The following is a 21,452-nucleotide window of genomic DNA, read 5'->3' as shown; positions in this document are numbered from 1 at the left end:
AGGGCCAACCAGAGAAAGCCAGACATGCTACCCAAGCCCATTGCATAAGACGCCCACTTCTAGTAACCCTGCCTCCGGCTCCCCAGGGCCAAAACCCTCCAACCCAAGCAGACCTGGGACCTTCCCTTTCCCCACTCCTCTGCTTGCCTTTGAGTCTCTGCCAAACACGAGCAATGGAGGCCGACTCCCCTGCCACAGTAAGCTCTGAATAAATGTCCTCTGTTTGTCCTCATTTGCATGATCTTCATTGATTTCCACAATTTCAATGCGTTATTCTCTGGCCATCAAATAAAGCTTAAGAAATAACCTAAGTAACAGTACTTGCCTCCTTGAGTTGTATGTTGACAGAGTTTAGTGAGTTGATTCATGTAAAGAACTTACAACATGAGCTGGACCATCCTTGGTCCCCAGTGAATGTGAGCTAGTGCTGTGTGTGCCCCTCCCCTGGCCCGCAATGCCTTTCCCAGCCAGACTCCATGGCTTCCCTGACCCCCAGATCATCTTCCATCCCTGTCCTCTAACTTCTCATCCAACAAAGTTGTTACCACACCAGAGATAGCAGATAAGCTTAGTCTCATGTGTCCATGGCCATCACACCATTTACGTAAAACAAGAGTCAAATCTATATTTCTGTATGAACATATATGTATGTAAATGCACATTTTTTTAAATGCAGAAGGATATTTCCAGAACGTTTTTTTTAATCTCATTATTGCTTGGGAAAGGATTAGGATGTGGAAGGAGGATTCAAGTAAACATTCAGTTTATTTGGATTCTTTAAATCTTTTATATGAATAAATGCACATATCATTTGTGTAAATTTCCTACCTGATATTAGGGACCTCCTTTAAATTCCAGCCATCTCCACGAGAAAAGTCTTCAGTTTCAGGTACCTTGGTGTCCTCCCTGTCCCCATAGGTCATATTTATTCTTGACTTTTTTCCCTTTTTCCAGGCTCTAACACTTATGAGACGCTACTTCCCTAGTACCTTGGTACTGCCTTTTCTTGCCTTTTCAATTACCTACTTAGTATTTCTTTATACCTCGTTAATGATTCTTTATATTAAATTCATGCTTTTAATATATTCCTGTGGTCTCAGTCTCCTGACTGGACTCTGCTCCCCCAATTTTGAATCATTCCTTTCTCTGTCCCCAAATTCCACTCATCCTTCAAGATCCAGCTAAGAAGAAAACTTCTCTGCCCACTGCAGCACACGCCACCCTCATCCCTGAATTCCTGCAGACTTTGTGGTCTCTGTTACTCAAGCTCAAACGTGATCACTTGTTGCAGGGGTTGGCAAACTATGGCCCGTGGGCCAAAATCAGCCCTCAGCCTGTTTTTCTCAATAAAGTTTTATTGGAATACAGCCACGCCCATTCATTTCTGGCTGCCTTCATGCTACAACAGCTGACTTGAGTAGTCACCAGAGAGACTACAATGGCCCACAATACCTATTTACCATCTGACCCTTTCCAAAAAATATTTTCTGGCCCCTGGTCTATTATCTTACATGGCTATTTCACGTTTTGAGTTTCTCACTACACTGGACACTGAGAACTGCAGAACTCTTAGCACCTGACAACTCCATCCAAACCTCCGCACCAGGGGACTTGACCAAACTCTGGCAGCAAAAGGCTGTTGCATAAGACAACCTCAGCACCCTGAAAGTGCCTGCCTGAGAAAGCGCAACATGGCCAGGGGGGGTTACCGTTTGTTCCAGCCACACACACCTGATGAGAGGGCCCCTGACCTCCCTTTCTAGAGCATTTACTGGAACTTGTAACTATAAATATGTGTCTCTTGCCACTAAGAAGCATCTCTCCCCAGGACCATTCCTCTGAAATATAATCATCAGGAAAGACAGGGCCTCTGTCTCTCAGCCTCCGTGGGAGGATCAAACCCTGACTCTGCTAATGGCCAGAGAGCAGACGCAGCTGGCCCCACTGCGTCCGCACCAACCCCCCTTTGCACTGTTTCACTTCTCTGACTCTACTGAACATCCCCCTTCCTCCTCCTTCACTCTCCCTTTAAAACACTCAAATCGTCCCCCGCACCCATTGGAACGGAGCTCAGCCCTCTCCCTACTGTCAGTAGTCGCTGAATAACATGTTTTCACTGCATTAGCTATGTCCAGCTGCGTTTATCTTTGGCGATATTCAGTGAATGATCAACACCCATTTTATTAACTGACAGCTCATTGATAACTAAGAGTTTGTTTTCCATCCCATCCAGTCCAACAAAGCCTCTTACCTAAGAGTGAACTGGTCTGCCACAGAGCCACTGGTGAGAGAGACCAAAAAGGTGGCTGTGTCCCCTTCCCGGACTAGGTTCAGAGGTACCGAGATGACGACATTCTCATCCAAGCTCACCAGGGACCACTTCAGGTCATCTTGCGTCGGGTAGACCACCACGCTCCCAATCCTCTCCCGGGTGGGGAACGCCTGCTGGGGGCTGTCCTGGCCCGAGTGGATGTTGTTCTCCCACTTGCCTTCCTCCTCCAGAGGACACTGGCCGGCCTCGTCAGCCGGGTAGAGCGTGAAGAAGAGCTCCATGGCGGTGCCACCCAGCAGGGCCGGGATCTCCTCCTCGGGCTCCAGGTCCAGGCCGGAGCTGAACCACTCGGGCAGCAGCTCCAGCTCAGCCACGCACAGCCCCGGGGCCCCTTGCAGCCGGCAGCTGGCGGCCACTTCCCTGGCCTCCGGGAAGGCAAACATCTTGACGCAGGGCAGATCTTCTGCAGGGTCACTGTCATCCCAGCTCATGCCAGTAACGTAAAACAAGGTCTGCACCTTGGGTCTGTTGGAGTAGATGGAGCTGTCAAGGATGTGGGATTTCAATTTCCAGTTGAAGGGAAACTTCTCCATGTTTCCAAAGGGCGTAGACATCACCAGGAACTCCCGGGGGATGGTCTTCTCCACCGAAAACGGGCCATAGCTGGCGTTGACGATGGGCGGGCTCCTGGCCCGGTAGATGAAGAAGGGCTCCACCCGGGCCTGCAGACTGGAGTTCCTGGTCAGGTCCTGGTTGGCTTCTTTGAGGAAGAAGGACTCCTCCGCGTTGGAGATGTGCAGGCTGGTGGGGAGGTAGGCCGGCAGCGAGGAAAACCTCTGCAGGCTGTCCACGACCCCGCGACTCTCCGTCACTGCACGAGAGAGGAGAGCAAAAGAATGAAGCCGTGTTCTGATGCTTAATGAGATCAACGCAACGCAGTGTCACCCATCCCCGACAAACCATCCGCCCTGGGTCTCATCACAGCGAAAGTCTTGTAATTACATCAAGTATGTTCCCCAGGATCTTCCCGAAACACCAGAGCAGGGTGGGAAGGGACCCGTTTGCCACTGATCCAGTAGTCCTGGGGCTGGTCAGTGACCTCCCAGAGGGAAAACATTGTTTCCTCCTGCAAAGCCACAAACTGGGAGGATTGTGGTCCTCTGCGCCCTTAATCACCCCACAGCGAGCAGGTTGCACATCTACCAAGCCTACCGATCAGGCACTGCACCACTGACTGCGACACGGTAGTACTTCCTCACTCCTATATGTGAAGTCTACATGGACATTAAGACAGCTCCACAGCTCCTACTGAAATGAGGGCGAAGCCATGGCTCACGGTTCCCACTTCTAGAAATCTCTCCTTCCAAAATACCAGTGAGAATTCACAAGGATGTGTCTACATGGGACCTTCCCCGCAGCATCATTTAGAATGGCAAACAAACAAACCTAAAAGCGTATGTGCTGGGCCGGAGGCCTGGGTTTGAATCCTGGCTCTGCCACTTCCCAGCCTTGAGCAAGTCGCTGAACCTCTGTGCCGCAAATGTCCTCATATAAAGTAGGACGTAAATATCAGTTCTACCGTGTTTGGTTGCTGTGAGGATTAATGAGTTAATAAATGTACGTGCCTAGAACAGAGCTGGCAGACAGAAATGCTCAATCAATATTTACCTGCTATTACTATTACTATGTATTATTTTACTTCACATTAAAGGTTGGTCAACAGGAGATTAAACTATTATTTCACTGTAAACTAAATATTTTACAGTGAAATAGTAGGCAGCTGTAAAAAAACATGAGATAGAGATTGACGAACATAAATGAAAAGATGCCCATGGTATCTCATTAAGTACAAAAAAAAATTAAATGCGTCATACATGATCCTATTTGCAGAAAATTTTAAGATTCTATACGCACATAGGTAAATGTATAAATATTTATGTTTATGTGTCTATAGAACCCAAAAGAGAAAGATTTTTGCTTGTCATTTATGTTTCTACTTTCTTTTAATGTCACAACAGCCATGTGTTATTTTGTTAATTAAAACATATAACACATACTTAAACATGCATGTGTGTCTAAATGCACGTGTATGTGTGTTTCTTAGTGTACGCTGCTTTCAAATGGAAACACACAGACAGTGAAGAACCAACAAGCTTTTTCAAAGTGAAGACAACCCACCAGGAACCTGGGTCAGCAAATCAGGCCAAGAACAGACAGATTTTTTCTCTCTTGCCCTGAAATAAACCTCCACCACTGCAGTCCGGTTTTCTGACCAATGCAAGAAGAAATGGGACCTGACAGTGGTGTTCACAATGTTGCATCACTAGAAGAGGAAATGAAAATAAATCCCACTCCATAGTCTCTGACTCCTGGTTTCACATTTTTCTGCAGCCATTACAAATTCTGCAAAATATAGCTTTCTATTGATTTAAATATTTTTTTTGGCCAGTTCAGGGCTGTTCTTGGTGAGCTCTCCTTTCCTCGCGGGTAACAAAATTGTAATTAGAGATTGTGAAAAAGATACAGCCCACATAGGGGCTGATGCATCCTTTCTCCAAGAAGGCGTTCAGAAAGCAAGTTCTCCTCAACTGTCATCAACATGACCAGTCCCGTGTTAGATTTATTTCTGGAGGAGGATAATTACCTATTCATCCCTCCAATTATTTCTCTAAATATATTTATTATTCACTTATCACGTTTCCAGTACTGTGGCATGTAAGCATAGCACAGGGACAAGACAGACATGGTTTCTGCCCCCCAAGGAACTGGCAAACTGTGCAGAGAACACAGCTAACACTCAGAAAGCAATTAGGAAACTGAGCATTAAGACCCTTAAATATATCCACCCCAGGAATTCACCAAGGAATTTGTTCTAAGGAAAGTATCAAGAGAACAAGAAGGAGATTAATGTGCAAGTATGTTCATCACAACCATGATTTATAACGGCAACACCCTGGAAGCAACCCAAAAACCTGTCACTAGGGAAATTATTACATAAGTGATTAAAACCACGCAGTATGTGTGATATTAAACTGCCATCAAAACCATGATTTCAACAAACCCATAGGGTCATAAGAAAATACATGTTAACTGAAAAAGAACTCAGCACTTTTTAAAAATTATCTCAAATCTGTTTACACACAGATGCAATATTCCCTTTTATCATCTAGGCCTCCAAAATGTATCCATATAGGTTAGGCAGGATTTGGATCAAAAGACAGAAGAGGGAGAAATGATTTTGAAGAATTAGCCTCATCTAAAAGAAAGTTTTAGCAGCTGACGCCACCAAGGGGCAATTTGTGTTTTGACAATGACAAGCAATGCAGAAGCACAATTCCAGATGAAATTTAAATTAGTTTTTTTTTTTTTTTTGTGGTGGTGGTGGTGGTTTATTTCCCCCTCTCCAAACCAGAGAGTTAAATTTCAGGTGAATTTGCTCATGAATGGATGGCAACAGGAGCACAGTCAGTAGGGAGCACCAGCATGCCAATATCCTTCCGCCAGGCTGAGCGGGGCACACGGCCCACCAGATTTGGAAGTCAGAGGTTCAGATTTTACATTCTCATAAACTTAGGAGAAGTCCAATGCAAGGTTTAAATCCTGATTTATTTACAGATGTGGGAAAGGAAATTAAAACAAATGCAAACTCATATGCTCTGTTTTCATTGTGGATTGGTTTATTCTTTTATCTTTTATGTAGGTACTTTACACCGCTCAAAAATTGATTTACAAGAAATTTAAAGCTATGTCTTCTCTTCCTTATTGTAGCCAAAGCCTCCATTTTATCTGAAACAGCAGTCCGAGGTTTACAGTCCTGTCCTACCATAACTCAAGCTAAATGCAATACAAATTTTGTCTGAAAGCTTATAGGGAAAGCCATAAACATCGGCTGCCAGGGCCTCATTTTGTCCTCCAACCGGATTGCAACAAAATACGATCTCCGAATTCAAGAGCATTTTATGAAGCCATGGGACTGTGTCATGAGAAATGCACCATGGCCTCAGAAGCAGATGCCCCTGCCTTTAATCACAAAACGTCACATAGTGGCACCTTTGTTTTTCCCATTGGCAGGTAGGCCACGTGGCCCGCATTCTGAATGTGAAATGAGGCCCTATTCAGTCCCTCTGCCTATCTACTAGGGAGCTTGTCACCACCAGTTGGAAGGAGGTGGGCCCTGAGAGCACGAAATGAGGAAGGCTCAGTGAGGCCTGGCTGAAAAGGACCCCTCATCGCTGCCCTCCCTAGGAACCAAGAAGAGAATCACGCTCAGGTTCAGAGAGAGCACAAGGTGCATGAGACAGAAGCTCTGTGGCTAAAGGATGCTCTGACTCCAAATACCAATGGCAGATGTCTCCAAGGAATCCCCAGAGAGAGCTTCAGGCAGGAGGGAGGGATATTTTCCTAGAGTGAAGCAACTCACAAGGCACTGGGAATCCTGGCAGGGACTGGTAACCCAAAGTGAGTGTGTGGATGTCACTGCTGTGCTTGGCACCCCAAAAATATTCCTAGACATGGGCCTTGGTGAGGACCACTGGGACCTGTAGCCTTGAACCCCAAGATGGAGCAGTAGTTCCAGTTCCAGCTTCTAAGTTCTAATAACGCAACCTCTTCCCTTTTTCCCTCCAACCCAAAAGACAGTAACAGCTTCCTGCTGTTATTAATTTCTAGATTACTTTACCACGCCCAATTTGCTTTCTCAGATGTTCCATCACTGAGAAACTAATTCCCTTTATTAAATTCTCTCTGATAAAACACCTAGAGGGATTTCTGTTTTGCTGGCTAGAGCCTGATTAATATATCCAATCACTAATCACTGCCTCCTGTTACATTCCTATCACCATCTGAAATTAGCCTTTGTATTTTTACTTGTTTACTTATTTACCATCCTTTCTCTCTACTAAAATTCAAGCACCACTGAGAGCAGAGACTCTGACATCACATTTACTGCTAAATCTCCAGTACCTGGCAGGAGAAATTACATAGATGTTTGCTGTCTATCAGTTAAGACTGCCTTGGCTTAATGCTTGAGAGAAGAAATCTCTCTGTGTTCTTTCTAAGTTTCTCTTTGGCTTCTTCCCAGGGTTGTTAACAGATACCATTTTTATTAACATACCATTTGCCCACCACACTATCACTCCATTCATTTCCTCCTCAAATATCACATCACTGTGGTCACTAAGCCGGCAGCTAGGTTTGTAAAGCAAGAAGCTGAAATCTTCAAGTGGAAGGAGAAACTATCACTTAAAGAAGAAACATGCCATTTACAGGCTAACACGGCTAGGTATATGTACCTGCTATGGCAGTTGATTATCACAACAGTTGTAAGATGAGTAGTCTTAGTCCCTTTTGAAAAATGATGAAAATTGAGGCATTGAGGAATTAAGCAATTTGAACATGGTCAAAGTTAGGACTCAAACCAGCTCTGTCCAGTTCCAAACTCTTTCTACTTTTTTGCCTGCCTGGCCTGGCAGTTCTACGTGGGGCCAACAGGTTAACCATATGGAGGTCATCTGAATGCTTCATGCTCACAAGGCCAGGTTCATGGACACAATTGCTGTATACCCAGTGAGGTTTTCATTGCTCTGTGGTCACAAGTTGACTATGTCTCCCTTCCCAGGTACCTGTTACCAGCCTGGACCCCCAGGGAGAGTAGGAAAATAGGTACCGTTGACCCAGGGCATCTCAACCCAGCTCCTAGCAAAACAGCCAGTGATCCGTGCCTTTAAGGTAGTGATAAATGTGAAATGTGAAAGTTTATAAACTTCCTAACATATCCCAGAGCCTCATGAGGAAGTAGCCAATGCAATAATTTAGACCAAATGCTTTTTTAAGGTGGCTGATTGCAGGTGGTCATTTATCCACTAATAACTAGCTATGTGGGATGACACTGTAAATTTCCATTCAGTTTATCCATTCAGTCATTTCCATTCCTGCCCCCACCATATCCCTTCATTGTACCCTGGGGAAGAGAGCCTTCCTTCCACACTCTGAAACACGAGTCATTCACTACAGAACCAAAAAAGAAAGGTAGCAGATACTTGAAGGTTGAATTCAAAAGCCACCAGTATAAAAGCAAGATGGAAAAAGTCAGGTGAGTTTCTCCCTTTCACAGCTAAATAAAACATATTGCCGGCTGAAAAGGAAGGAGAGACCACACAGACGGGAGAGAGGAGGCCACCAGTGCCAGCTGGGCAGGAGGAGTGATGTTTGCCTTTGTCCCAAGATTCTTCTCAACTCTCTAGCTGGGCAGCCCTGTGTGGCCAATTTGGGGTTCATAGGAACAGGAAGCAGATATGAAGGAGACAGGAAGCAGATGGAGAGCAAACAGGAAGCAGACAGGGAGCTGCAGGAAGTAGACAGGGGCCAGGAGAGAGTAAACAGGAAGTAGGCAGGGGCAGACAGGAAGCAGACAGGAAGTAGACAGGAAGCAGGCAGGGAGCAGAAAGGAAGTAGACAGGACACAGGCAGGGAGCAGACAGGAATCATACACAGAGCAAATGAAAAGGCACAGGTGACTCCTCTCAGCTCCAGCTTTGCATTCTCCTCTATCTCCCCCTATTGGCAGAGCCTAAGAAGGACCAGCTGGAAGGGCAAGTTTGGAACTATGAATGAGTAACTTAATAATGGCACATCCCATTTAACAGAGGAAGAAACTGAGGCAAGAGGGGTTAAGCACACACCTAGCAAATAATGGTGGCAGAACAGGAATCCTGGCCAACTGGCTCCATGGTGTGCACTGCTAACCATCACTCTATACTGCTTTGCACTAAGGAAGTCGCAGGAAGGAAAAAGTCATAGTCCCAGAATCCCAGGATGCTCCATAATTCCTCCCTGGTCCAAAGGAAAGCATGAAGACCCTAGGGAGGTATATGAGGTAAAACCTAAAAGTGAGAGTTCTTAGAGAAGAAGCCAGGAATCCAGAGTGGCTTGTCTCTATCAGAGGCTGCGAAATAGTGCTAGATACCAGTGGAAAACTCCTAGGTACTACAGTCTGTAGAACTATCAACAAAATAGAGAACACAGGAATAACATCAGTTCTCAGGAGGAAGATAAGGAATTTAGTTTGAATGTATTTGAGTTAAGGTAAAGGGAAGATATATAGGGAGACAGCTAAAAATATGAATGTGGAATCCAGAGGAGATAGAGCCCTAATTTATCTCCCCACAAAAGTAAGTTCTTTTTAGACAAAGTGCCCTATCATCAACTACCTCTGTATTCTCAAAGACAAGGATTCTCAACCCTGGCTTCATGAACATATGTCTTATACTTAGACCCACTCCCTCAGAGTATATTCAAATGGTCTCAGTGGGAGCCCAAGATTTCTCTGTGTTCCCTAGATGATTCAAATGAACAGCAGTAGAAAGAATCACCACTCTAAAAGTTTAAGGACACTGCTAAGTACATAGTTGGTGCTTTGTGTGTATTCATAAAATAGTCAAGGCAAGAAGAGCCACTCTTTAGGGAAGTCTTGGATCATGTACCCCCAAGTCCATAGAGGATTAGAGATGCCTTTGTAAGTTACAGTGATGAAAAAGATATAGAAAACTAAAAGCAAAGGGAAAATGAGAATAGAATCATCATTATCATTTATATAATGCTTATTTACCCAGTACTATTCTGAGCATTTTATAGGTATTAAAATGATTATCATCATTATAGTCGTCATCTGCATAATCCTTATTATAGACCAAACATTATTCTAAGCATTTTATAGGTATTAACACTTTTAATCTTGACAATCTTTTCCTTATGAGTATTTGGTTATTATCCTCACTCATAGAGGAGGAAACTTAGGCACAGAGAGGTTAAGTGACTTGCCTAAGATCACACAGCCAGTAAGAGTCAGAGGTGGAAGCTGACCCAGGAAGTCTAGCTCCAGGCAAGATCCAGACTGTTAGCCACTATGCTCTGCTGCCAGAGGAAAGCTCAGATAGCAAGATCTACCTTGTAAGAGCTTAAGAATGACTAAAGAGAACTACAAGTGTGGCTCTGAATTGCTCAGCACTAAAAGCACAAGATTAGGTCATTAGTTGAAAACTGTCCCTAAGACGAAAGCAAGAAGCAAAGCTTTTCCTGGTGCTAAGAGAAATTCCCGTGGTGAAAGCCCCCAACTGGCCCCTGGGTGGCACACGGCATTCCCACAGCACGTCGTGAATCTATTAGGATGCTTCCGTCGTGGTCCTCCATGCAAGGCGGGGCTAGAACAACAAAGGATGATGAAGTGAAAGCAATTCTGCAGAGGGCAAAGCAGTGTGAGCCAAGACAGCTGACTGCTTTGGGATGGACTAGCTCGGTAGAAAAATAAAATCCAGAAAATGATTCCAAAAACTCCCACCTTCTGTGCTCTCCCTATGACTATGCTTTCTTCCCACACCAGCCAACATCTTAGGAAGAGTTAAGAGGCAGAACACTTGAGATTATATTCTGAGAGTACAAATATTCTACATAGATAATCAAAGGCAAATGCACAGGATTTAAAACACAACCAAGAGTATTGATCTTTTCTTTTATGATTTCTAACACTGCTTTTATGCTGAGAAAGTCCTCCCCAATATCCAAAGATCAAACACACCCTCACCTACACTCTTGCCTAGGTTTCTGTGGATGGTGTCTATACATGGCTGTGTGTCTCCACACCTTCGTATTCAATTCTTCAATCCATCTGAAACTTCTATTGGTGTATTATGGGAAGTGAGAATCTGATAGAAGTTTAAAAAACTAGCATGCACTGAATTCAGCCAGCAGAAGGATCTTACTAGACTTCACAGTTTGGGTTTATTTTAATTAAATTTGAATACTTTGTGTCAGGGTGCACACACATTCTCCACTGTTCTCCAATTCACTGACACCCACTCACACCCCCTCTTTTCATTCATTCATGATACGTGCCTCAGCCTTGATCTCAGAGATTGCTTCCCCAAATAGCTAGCCACTTTCTCCATGCCATGTTTGTATAGCTTATCCCTCTCTCACTGATTTCTAATGCTCTCTGTCTGATGATGTTTCAGTCCTTGATAGATGCCAGAGTCTACTTGTTAGCTATTTATTTAGCTCCGTTGCTCTGTGACTATACTCATGCCAGTACATTATAGCCGAAGTTAATGTAGATTTACAATATAGTTAATTACATAAGAGTGTTATGGACTGAATGGTCTCTCCCCCCAAATTCATATATTGAAGCTCTAAAGAATATGGCTGTATTTGGGGATAGGGTCTTTCAATGAGGTCATTAGGGTGGACTCCAATTCAATATGACTGGTGTCCTCATAAGAAGAGGAAATTAGGACACAGACACACAGAGAAAAGACCATGTGAAGACACAGGGAGAAGACAGCCATCTACAAGCCAAGAAGAGAGACCTCAGAAAAAAACCAAAGCTGCTGACACCTTAATCTTGGACTTCTACCATCCAGTATGTAAGAAAATAAATTTCTGTTGTTAAGTCATCCAGTAAGTGATACTTTCTTATGGCAGCCCTAGCAAACTAACACAGAGATTGTTATTCTTTCTCAAAATTCCATTAGCGAGACTTTCCTGTTTCCTGTCTTCCAAGTTACCTTCAGAATCATTTGGTTAAGTTGCCGTGCCAACACCCAAACGGACTCTTACCTGGAGGTGAGAATCCACATGTTGGGACTGTGGATGCCTTTTAACTTCCTGCTATATTTTTCTATGTATTTTCAAATTTTCTAGAATGAACATGTGCTGCTTATTCAATCTAAGAGAAATATTGACATTCTTCCTTTTAAAAGAAAGATATAGAATTTGATTTCAAGTGGCAGACTGAGCACATTCACTCACTGACATCTCCACAGAAACCCAGCTGAACAAAAGCATAAAAGTACAAAAAAGAAAAAAACTATTACCCAGAGAAATGGAGGAGGGGCATCTGCAAATAAAGTATTTCAACAAGTATATGAAAGATAATAAGTGGATAAAAGGGTGTCAATGGGCAAGACGGCAGAGGAAACCTTGAGCTAGAACATTCTGCATGTGCTGCAGAAGGTCTAGGGGATACTGTGCCCATTGGGACCCCAGACGGGCTCTTGACTCCATGTTGGCACAAACAGTGAGGGCAGGAGTGAGAAATGGGGCTGCTAGCAGGGGGAGTAACTAAATTCTGTAGATGGGACATCCACCCCAGGTGCACCTCCTCCCAATGCCCAAGCCTGAACGAAAGATAAAAATCTTGGTATTTATCCCCAGGAACTCTTCAAAAAAACAACTCTTCTCTAAGGACATTGAATTAACGCTCCAGAGAAATGTCAGAATCCAAGTGTGGGTGTTGGTGCTCATCCGAGAGGGATGGAGACAGAGTAGCCACCATGCAACCATGGGGACCAAAGTCACACACAGAGCATGCGATTCAGGAAGACAGAGGAAGACAAAGGAGCCAGCCTCAACATGAGATAAGAGACTAAATAAAATAAAGTCCTACTCGCCTAAGCCACTGAGGCCAGAGTTTCTGTTACTTGCAGCCGAATATGATCCTACATGATAAAAAAAAAAAAAGGAAAGAAGTTGCATAAATCAGCTAAATCCTCATTTTTTATAGAGAGAGCACTGCTGTCTAAGTTGATGAACTCAAAAAGTCAAGGTAGGTAAACAGCTATAGAAGTAATCATGAGAAGAACTAAAAGCAGAAATGGCCAGACATGGCTGGCTTTGGGGACAGAGATAAAGGATACAAAGGAATGGGACACTACTGAGACTAGTTAGCCCAGACCATTTTATTTCTGCCACATGCATGCGTGAGTTGGAGGATGAGTAGGGCTTTGCCTGCATGAACCCAAACCTAGCCAAGCAGGGGAGGACAGCATGGGACAGAATACACGAAATTTGAGCATGGGTTGTGGGGGCAGAGTGCCCTTAATCTGGACAACAGGCATCAAGTGTGTGGGTGAGACAGCCACCTGCCAAGAGGGAAAACAAAACCGCCCCACCCATCATACTGCATACAGCTGCTGGGCTAGGGATTCTTCCACCCTCTCCTGTATCCACCTGTGGCCACTTGACTAGTTCTTGCCAATGAAATGTGAGCAGAAGTGTCACATATCACTTTGAAGCCAAAATTGATAGCTTTTACCTTCCACCAGTGAGAAGACGCTGAGACCCTAGGGCATGACAGAGCCGTAAGCTGGAAGGAGCTCGGGCCCCGGAATCTCCACGTGGAGGAACGTTGCCTGCCAAACACGGACACCCACATTGGATGTGGGCAAGAAACAGTCTTTTACTGTGTTAAGCCACTGCGGGGAGTTTATTTATCCCAGCAACTCATGATAACCAACTCATACAACATCGTATAGGCTTACAATTTGGAGAGTGGTAGTTCTGCCCCTACTAAAAAGTTGAAACAAATTGCATAGCACTTTCTTAATGTAAACTGTGCTTTTGTTAGCAAGGAGGAGATAAAGACACTCAGAGAAACAAAAGCGAAGAGCTGTTAAGCCAACATGAGAGATTTCCACGGAGCACCAGATGTAGAGAGAGCATTAGTAAATGGATTAGAGAGATCGCTTAGTGACAGTAATTTTGACCTCCTATAGGTGCCGTCAGCTGTTAAACAGTAGGAAATTTTGATGACCTTGTTCTAATTTCCATTTATATTTATTCTAAATTGGACACCTTGGAGATTGTTTAAATAAGAGAGGAAAATTCACTAAGTAATCCTGACAGCTCCGCCGCTGTCTGAATGGGAGGCAGTGGAAGCTTCCACGAGGCAGAGAGACACCTGGGCTGCAGCCCCAGGTCTGCCATCGGCTCAGTTTATGTACCAAGACAAGTCACTTCATCCCCCTGAGATTCAATTTCCCTCTGTGTCAAATGGGGTGTCGCCTGCTTCCGCCCATCAGGGATACACCGCGAGGTAACCCAGCAGTGTGGCTCGTTCTTGTGCAGCTGCACTCACAGGACTGTCGTGGGGGAAGCCTGTTTACTCCAGCTCAACTTCTCCCCAGCTCGGACTGGCCTTTCCTCCACGTGGCCATGACTGAAATCAAAAACTGCTCTTTCTTTTCACAGGAAACCCAAACCGTGCAAGTCTAAACAAAATTAGAATTTAAGGGCAGTCATAGCTAGGAAGTCCAGGGACAGGCCGGCTTCGTCTAAACACCGTCATCACTGCATTTTTACAAGTGTGTTTCGGTGAGGGAATGGGTCAACGGTGGCCCATCTGCAGAGTGGAGTTCTGCTCAGCAACAAGGAAGAGTAAACACTGGGCACACACGACAATGTGGATACGTCTTCAATATATTATGCTGAGCAAAAGAAGGCAACCTCAAAGGCTACATACTGTACAACTACATTTATGTAACATTCTAGAAAAATCAAAATTAGAGGGATGAGAGCAGATCAATGATTGCCAAAGATTAGCATCTGGGGATAATATGGCTACAAAAATTCAAACCAAAGGCACAGGAGGTGGGATGATGGAGCTGGTCTGTGTCCTGATGCTGCTGATGTTTACACAACTCTATGCATTTGTCAAAAATTCATAGAGCTATATATCAAAAAGAGTGATTCTTACTGAAAATAAATTTTAAAGTCGTTTATTTTAAAGATGCATTTTCACCCATCACCTTGCTCTATCTTCCATGAAGCTGACTTTATTCTCCATATTACGGTGAGGTCAGCATTACCAAGCCCCACCTTTTCCTTCCTTCAAATCCAATAAGAACTGGGAAGAGTCTATTTCTCAACGTTGCAGGGAACAAAACCTCAGCGCATCTCGTTGTCTCTGATGGGTCATGTGCCCATCCCTGAACCAATCACTACGACCAGGGGAATGGCTGCTCTGGCCCAGCCAGGGTCACATTCCCCTCCCAGGAGCCTGGAGATAGAGTTCACTTTTGCCGAAATACGGGGGGCGTCCCCCAAAGCATCATCATGGTACCATTTTGACAAGAAGAACAAGGAAGTTCTAGGAAGGTCACACAAAAATCTGTTTCTCAAAGGAAACAACTTACACCAAGTCTAGACTGATTTCTTACTGCCAGTACTACTCTCAACACCACTGGTGTAGAAAAATAAAGATCAGGAATATGGCTGGCGTCGCAAACCAGACACTTCAGCAGTCGCCCTGCAGAAACGTGTTACCTTTGCAAGTTGACACACTGCGTTGAAAACACAAGTGGGAGACTCCAAACCCAAGGCCCAAAATAAACCAACATCCACCAAAAGACTAATATGTTTACTTTAGGATGCTGAGTCTTCAAAACTGATCTCAGCAGGAAGTGAGGAAACAGAAGGATAAACAGGGCCAGCTTCATGGCATGCAAACTGTGCGGCCCCACAGGGCCCCGTGCTCAGAGGGAACCATTATTGGTTTAATGCTCTGCGGTCACGTTCTTCACCTCTGGAATTCCTAAGAGTGGGATCTCTGAACTTGTGCTTTGTAGGTGCAATCTCATGGGACGATGGAGCGTGCACAGGAGAAGAGGAGAAATTGCGATATGCTGTCTGCTGTTCCTTGCAGCCCTGTTTGCATAGAGCACTCACGATGCCGCCATAAGCCGAGTTCCAGGGGACCCACAACGTGGAGATCAGGAAGACTGATCAGGTGCTTACCTGTACCTGAGCATCTTGCACCTGTGATGAGTGAGCAGCAGCACTGACAACTTGGGGAAGCCCTGCTTTCCGTTCAAAACACAACTTGATTCAATTGCAGAAAAAAGGGCAAAGATGCTGTACAAAACACAACCAACCAAGGAACACTATCCTATTCTTTGTTGCCCCTGTTCCTTCCTGTATTAGGCAACTACTTAATGCTGAAAAGGATGACACACAAGGGATGGCACAGATGGGACAACCCAGAGCTCCTGTTCCGGTCAGTCCGTCCTTATTCACCAGGAAGCTGAAGGCAGAGGGTGCCGGTGGGATGTGTGAGTATCAAGAAATAAAATAAAAACAGTTCTATGTGGTGTTTTCACTGTTCTGGTAACAATGAAATACACAGGCATGCGCGAGCTACGAAATACAGATTGTGTGACTTTCAAGATTGTGCATATGAGCTCATTGCTCTTATATTTGCCTTCAAAACTGGTTTTGCACAGTAAAAATATAAATGGTAAAATTCATACTCATGATTTAAGATTTTAATTTTTCTTTTGTAGAATGGCATTAAATAGCAAATAAAACCATGACAAGCTGAAAAAAAGACCCCAGAAGGGAAAAGGCTGTATATTTATATTTTAGTACTTTTAATGGCTCTTTTTTCCCTGATTTTTGAACAGGGGGCTGCATTTGCATTTTGCCCTGAGCACCACAAATTATGTAGCCAGGCATGAGGACACATGAGTTAACCCACCAGAAAATATAATCATGCCACAATCCCCAGCTTTCTCCAAACACTTAGGCCAAAGGTTAAGAAAGCAGGCTCCAGGGACTCTATCTGGGTCATAGACATATTTTATTTTACCTACTCAGTGGTCTTCTAAAAATTGAACTAGTCACACAAAAATCCATTTTTCTAGGTTTTCGTTAAAATGCAGTAAGATTTCACTAGACTAGGCGTGCATTTCCACCCAGCAACAAGCAGCTTGGGCAGCATAGTTACTGCTCTGCCTAGCTAGCACCTGCATCTACAGCTTGCCACAGTCCCCACCATTCCCTGTCGCCCCACTCCAGCCCTCTCACTCACATAGCCCTTGCCTGGCCTCCTGCCTGCTCTCTGAGAATGAGCCCCACACTGAGGACAGCAGAGCTGGGAGATGGAGACACAATCCCAGGATCCAAGTTGAGTCACAGCTCCAGACTTAGTTGTCTATTCTCCATGGATGTAATTAATTTCACCTGCCTTATGTAGCGGGTTGAATTGTGTCCCCTAAAAAGATGTTTTCAAATTCTAACCCGCGGTAACCTATAAATGTGACCTTATTTGGAAATAGGGCCTTTGCCAATATAATTAACGATTTTGAGAAGAAATCATCCTAAATCCAATGATGGGTGTCCTTATGTGAGAAAGGACAGGGAGGCTTGAGGCGCAGGGACACAGGAGAAGGCCACACGAAGACGGTGGCAGAGATTGGAGTGATGCGTCCACAAACCAAGGAGCACCAAGGATCACTGGCAACACCAGAAGCTGGAAGAGAGCCCTGGAGCAGACTCTGCCGTGGAGGTTTCAGAAGGAAACACCTCACCAGCATCTTGATTTGGGGCTACTGGCCTCCAGAAATCGTGACAATAAATGTGTGCTGTTCTAAGGCACCAACTTTGTGGTAATTTGTTGCAATGGCCACAGGAAAGTAACACGCCTTATAAATAATAAAACACCATTAACCCAGGCTAGTTTGACGAATCCAAAATAACTCATGGAAAATGTTTTGTTCTTTTTCTTATTTTCTTTGAATGCAACACACTATTTTCCAACACATGGAGTAACTGAGGACGGGAAAACAAACGGTGTCCAGTCTCTGTGGCTGTTTGCTAGAGAATACCCTTGAGGGAATCTATAAGTCTGTTTTTTAAGGGTTAAGGGGTTAAGCATTTAAACAGCATGACCTCAAATGCCTTCAACATCCCTTCTACAATCCTGTTGACTGTCCAATGGCTTGGAAACCCCTTTCACCTACCACAAAACAAAACAAAACAAAACAAAAAACCTTGAATCTACTTTCTGTCTGAATTAATTTCTCAGACAAATCCCATAAAGGTTCCAGTGATGCAGGAAGGAGAGGCCTGGGAAGAAAAGAGGCATGCAGGGGCCTGGCGTGTTGTGCAGAGCTTGCTCCTAACTGGGAAGAGAACACAAATGTCCTTGGAAAAAAACTGATGAATAATAAAAGAAAGTAAAATCTTTATTGTCAACTTGCCTGATATGAGTGTTGCCAGATCGCAGAGAAAGAAGGGATCAACACTGGCTGGGAATTATCACAAGTTTATCGGGGGTATCCAAAAAATAAAATGGTGGCAGTAATAATATTCATAGTAATAACTGGGAATTTGTCACACACCTGCTAAGTGCCAGTCACTGTTCTAACGTATTAACATGTATAAACATGTTCTGATGCATGTATTGACATGCTCTAAATGTATTAACATGTATTAGCTCTTTATACATTTATTCTTTACACAATCCTGTGACAGGATATTATTCTCATGTTGTTATATTATTAATACTATTATACAATTGTTCTATAAGTTTGTAATATTATACCCATTATATACAGGATGTCCCCAAAGTCACCATACATAGAGAAAATGGAAAATTGTAGCTAAATGTACCTTTACTTACAAAATATTCATTACAAATTTCCCATTTTCCCTATGTATGGCGACTCTGGGGATGCCCTGTGGCTTCAAAAATGAAGGCACAGAGATGTCGAGAAACTTGCCTAAGGTCACACAGCAAGTAAGGGGTGGAGCCAAGATTGGGCTCCACCAGGCTTTTCCCACTATTCTCTCTCGGCTCCTGGAATCTGTAGCTTCTGCTCATTTCCCTGTTTGGTCCGACTCTGACACCTCCTTCCTGTATAAGCCCCAAGTGTGAGCTGGTGCCAGATTTTACCCCAAAGCAAAAAAAAAAAAAGGGCTCAATTATTGCTTTTAGCTGATAATAGGACCTCAAAACCTGTAGACTAAAATCCATAAAGAACTCAAGGAAAGAAACAGAACCTCCACTATCTCACTGACCCCAGGGGCTAAGCCAGGAACCCCCATCACAGGTAAAATCGCTTCTCAACAACAGCTTTGGAGGATTCTGGGGGAGGGGAAAAACCCAAAATGCTCTCAGTCCCCTTTTCCCCACATGGAATTCAGGGCTGATTGCTCCTCAGGCAGAGTCAGCTGGGGATGACGCCAGCGCAGGGGACAGCGCTGCGGGGGAGGCGGGGGTGGGAAGGCAGGGGTCCAACGCGGCGCCACCCCTAACCCTAACCCCTAACCCTAACCCCGCCCGCCCGTCCAGTCCCTGCCCCCGCCCGCACAGAAGCCGGGCCACGCGCGGCGACACTGCCACCCAGCGGCCGAGGCCCCCACACTGCGGGAAGCAGGTGGCTCGTCCGGACTTCAGAGATGAAAGCGAGATTGGGGCGACTGGGGGCCCCCCCGCACCGAGGCCCAGCGCCGCTTTCAGAAAACCAGTGAACCAACAGCAATGACTCACATGACCAGACTGCTTGTGAGTAGCAGCAACCCGGGCTCCGATGGGTTCAGGGCTCACGGGAGAAAGGGAGTCACCGCCCCCACCACCAGCCTGGGGCAGAGAGACCCCAGGCTGCCACCAGCGCCACGTGGGCTCCGCACTCTGCAAGGACCGAGACGCCGCCCGGAAGGCGCGGAAGCGCCCTCGCCCCACGCACGCGGTGACCTGGAGACACATCTGGTTTCTCCAACAGACATGCGCGGGCCACACGCTGCTGGATCGCAGGACGGCTGACCCCGCTAGCAGGTACCTCTGCATCCAGTCTTCCCTCCCCTTCCCGCTATCCACTCCTTTCACCCTGAGAAATCACAGAACGGAGAACTGATTTTTGCCTGTATCTGTCATTCCAGTGAAATGACAGATGAAAACCAGGTGAAAATCAGGTCGTTTTATGAAAGGGCAGAGAAGCCAGGCCCAAGAAGCAGCCTTGGCATTTGGCAACAACCTTGACATGAGGAAAGGAAGCGTCCAGAACAGCCAGCTCTCTTACAAAGTACGGCTGCAAAGGGTGAATCGGAGTGGGACACAGAGGACCCTCCCTCTGAGTCATTCCCAAACACTCTCCTTCACACCTGCCCGTCCACTTTCAGCATCCCTTGGTGGAGACAGAAGTAGTGTCCTTCCAGGACATCACACTGAGCATCTCCCACACGGTCTGGAGCTGAAACCAGGACACCAAATCTTCAGCTTTATTCAAATCCCCAATTCCTAATGCTTGCCCCTGCGATGTCCCCATCAAATGGCATGAAGCCAGTGTTTACCACCCAGGTTGCTAGGACAACGGAACATCAGAGTGTGCTCCATCTTGAGTTCATACCACCTTTATTGAACGCAGGTCAGCGAGGAGGGCGGGTAGCCTTTTCAACATACTGGAATACTGACATACAGGTTGTTCAGCCTCAGACCAGTCACTCAGGGAAGGAGAAATTCTTCCTCTCAAAAGCAAGACACAGATCACACATCTTCTGAGTTCAAAGGGATGGGGCCAGGCCAAGTGCTGAACTCTGGGGGGTCTTTTACTTATTATTACTAGGTGATGAGTTGCCTCCACAATATCTATTTCTCTTCTTTCTTTTTGAGGAAAACCTTGGAGATTTGGTCATAAATGGGCACATGACCTAATTCAGGCCACGAAGGGAGACAGAGACTCTCTGGATGAGCAGAAGCTCCCTGGAGAGACCTCCCCTCCTCCCATGAACAGAGCAGTGTGAGGACTGAGAACAGGAGCTGGTGGAGGGTGGAGGCTGGATGTTACTACGCTAAGTGGGGAGCTGAGAGCTGCGGGGCCATCAGCACCATGGAGAGCAGCCCAGGAGCACAGAGAGAGAGAGAGAGAGAGAGAGTCTGAGCTGCAAGGTCAAGCCGCTACCTCCTATATGAGGAATCCTCTTATACCCACAACTCCTCCCATGAGGCACATGAAAGAAGAATCCATAGTGTTCCATGGAGTCCTATGACCCATGCAGGAAGAAGAGAAACTTCCACCAGAAGACAGTGAGAGGGTTTCAACTGAAAACTTTTCAGCTAGAAACAAACAAACAACAACAACAACAACAACAAAAAAGCCCAGAAGTTTCCCTAAAAAATACACCCACAAGGGGAAAGAATACAAGCGGTGAACACCTTCTTAACATCGTAAAAGTGAACCAGTTTCAGATCAGAAAATGGAAGCCCCCTGTTTCTGGAATTCTTTGCAAAAATGTCAAATCTCTGATCAATAACTTTCAAATGCCACAATCTATGCATTCAAATAATAATTCTTTGAATGCCTAGTGAATAAACATATTGAAAAACAGATTAATTCCTAATCATTTCTCCAATGTTGTCACTTCTTCCAAACAGTTAGACCCAAAACAAGGTGGTCTGTGCTGGAAAACTGTTCCTATTTCCACTGCACAGTGCTTGGAAGGTCCTCCTGCCCCTCCCTGGTTTGAGAATTCTACTCACGGTGCATCAAAATGCTCATGTTTTAATGAGAACTCAAAAGGCTTTTGTCATCTGGGATGTTGTGCTTTTCTCTCATTTTTGTAGTGGCAAAAG

The 21,452-nt window shown here is 45.1% G+C and overlaps 1 protein-coding gene across 1 annotated transcript in view; it reads right to left on the bottom strand.

Annotated features, from left to right (window-relative positions):
• TMEM132B (transmembrane protein 132B) overlaps nt 1-19,670 on the bottom strand; it is a 163,099-nt gene extending 143,429 nt beyond the window's left edge. Inside the window, exons 1-3 of the mRNA XM_045534725.1 lie at nt 19,374-19,670; nt 18,902-18,968; nt 2,252-3,143 (exon numbers count right to left, since the gene is read on the bottom strand). Coding sequence (XP_045390681.1) covers nt 2,252-3,143; nt 18,902-18,968; nt 19,374-19,670 — 1,256 coding nt within the window. The remainder of the gene's footprint in view (nt 1-2,251; nt 3,144-18,901; nt 18,969-19,373) is intronic.
• Nucleotides 19,671-21,452: the final 1,782 nt, after the last annotated feature.

Source organism: Lemur catta, chromosome 21, assembly GCF_020740605.2.
Source record: "Lemur catta isolate mLemCat1 chromosome 21, mLemCat1.pri, whole genome shotgun sequence".
Classification (NCBI taxonomy): domain Eukaryota; kingdom Metazoa; phylum Chordata; class Mammalia; order Primates; family Lemuridae; genus Lemur; species Lemur catta.
The sequence above is the reverse complement of the archived record's forward strand: the minus strand, read 5'-3'. Positions and strand labels throughout refer to the sequence as shown.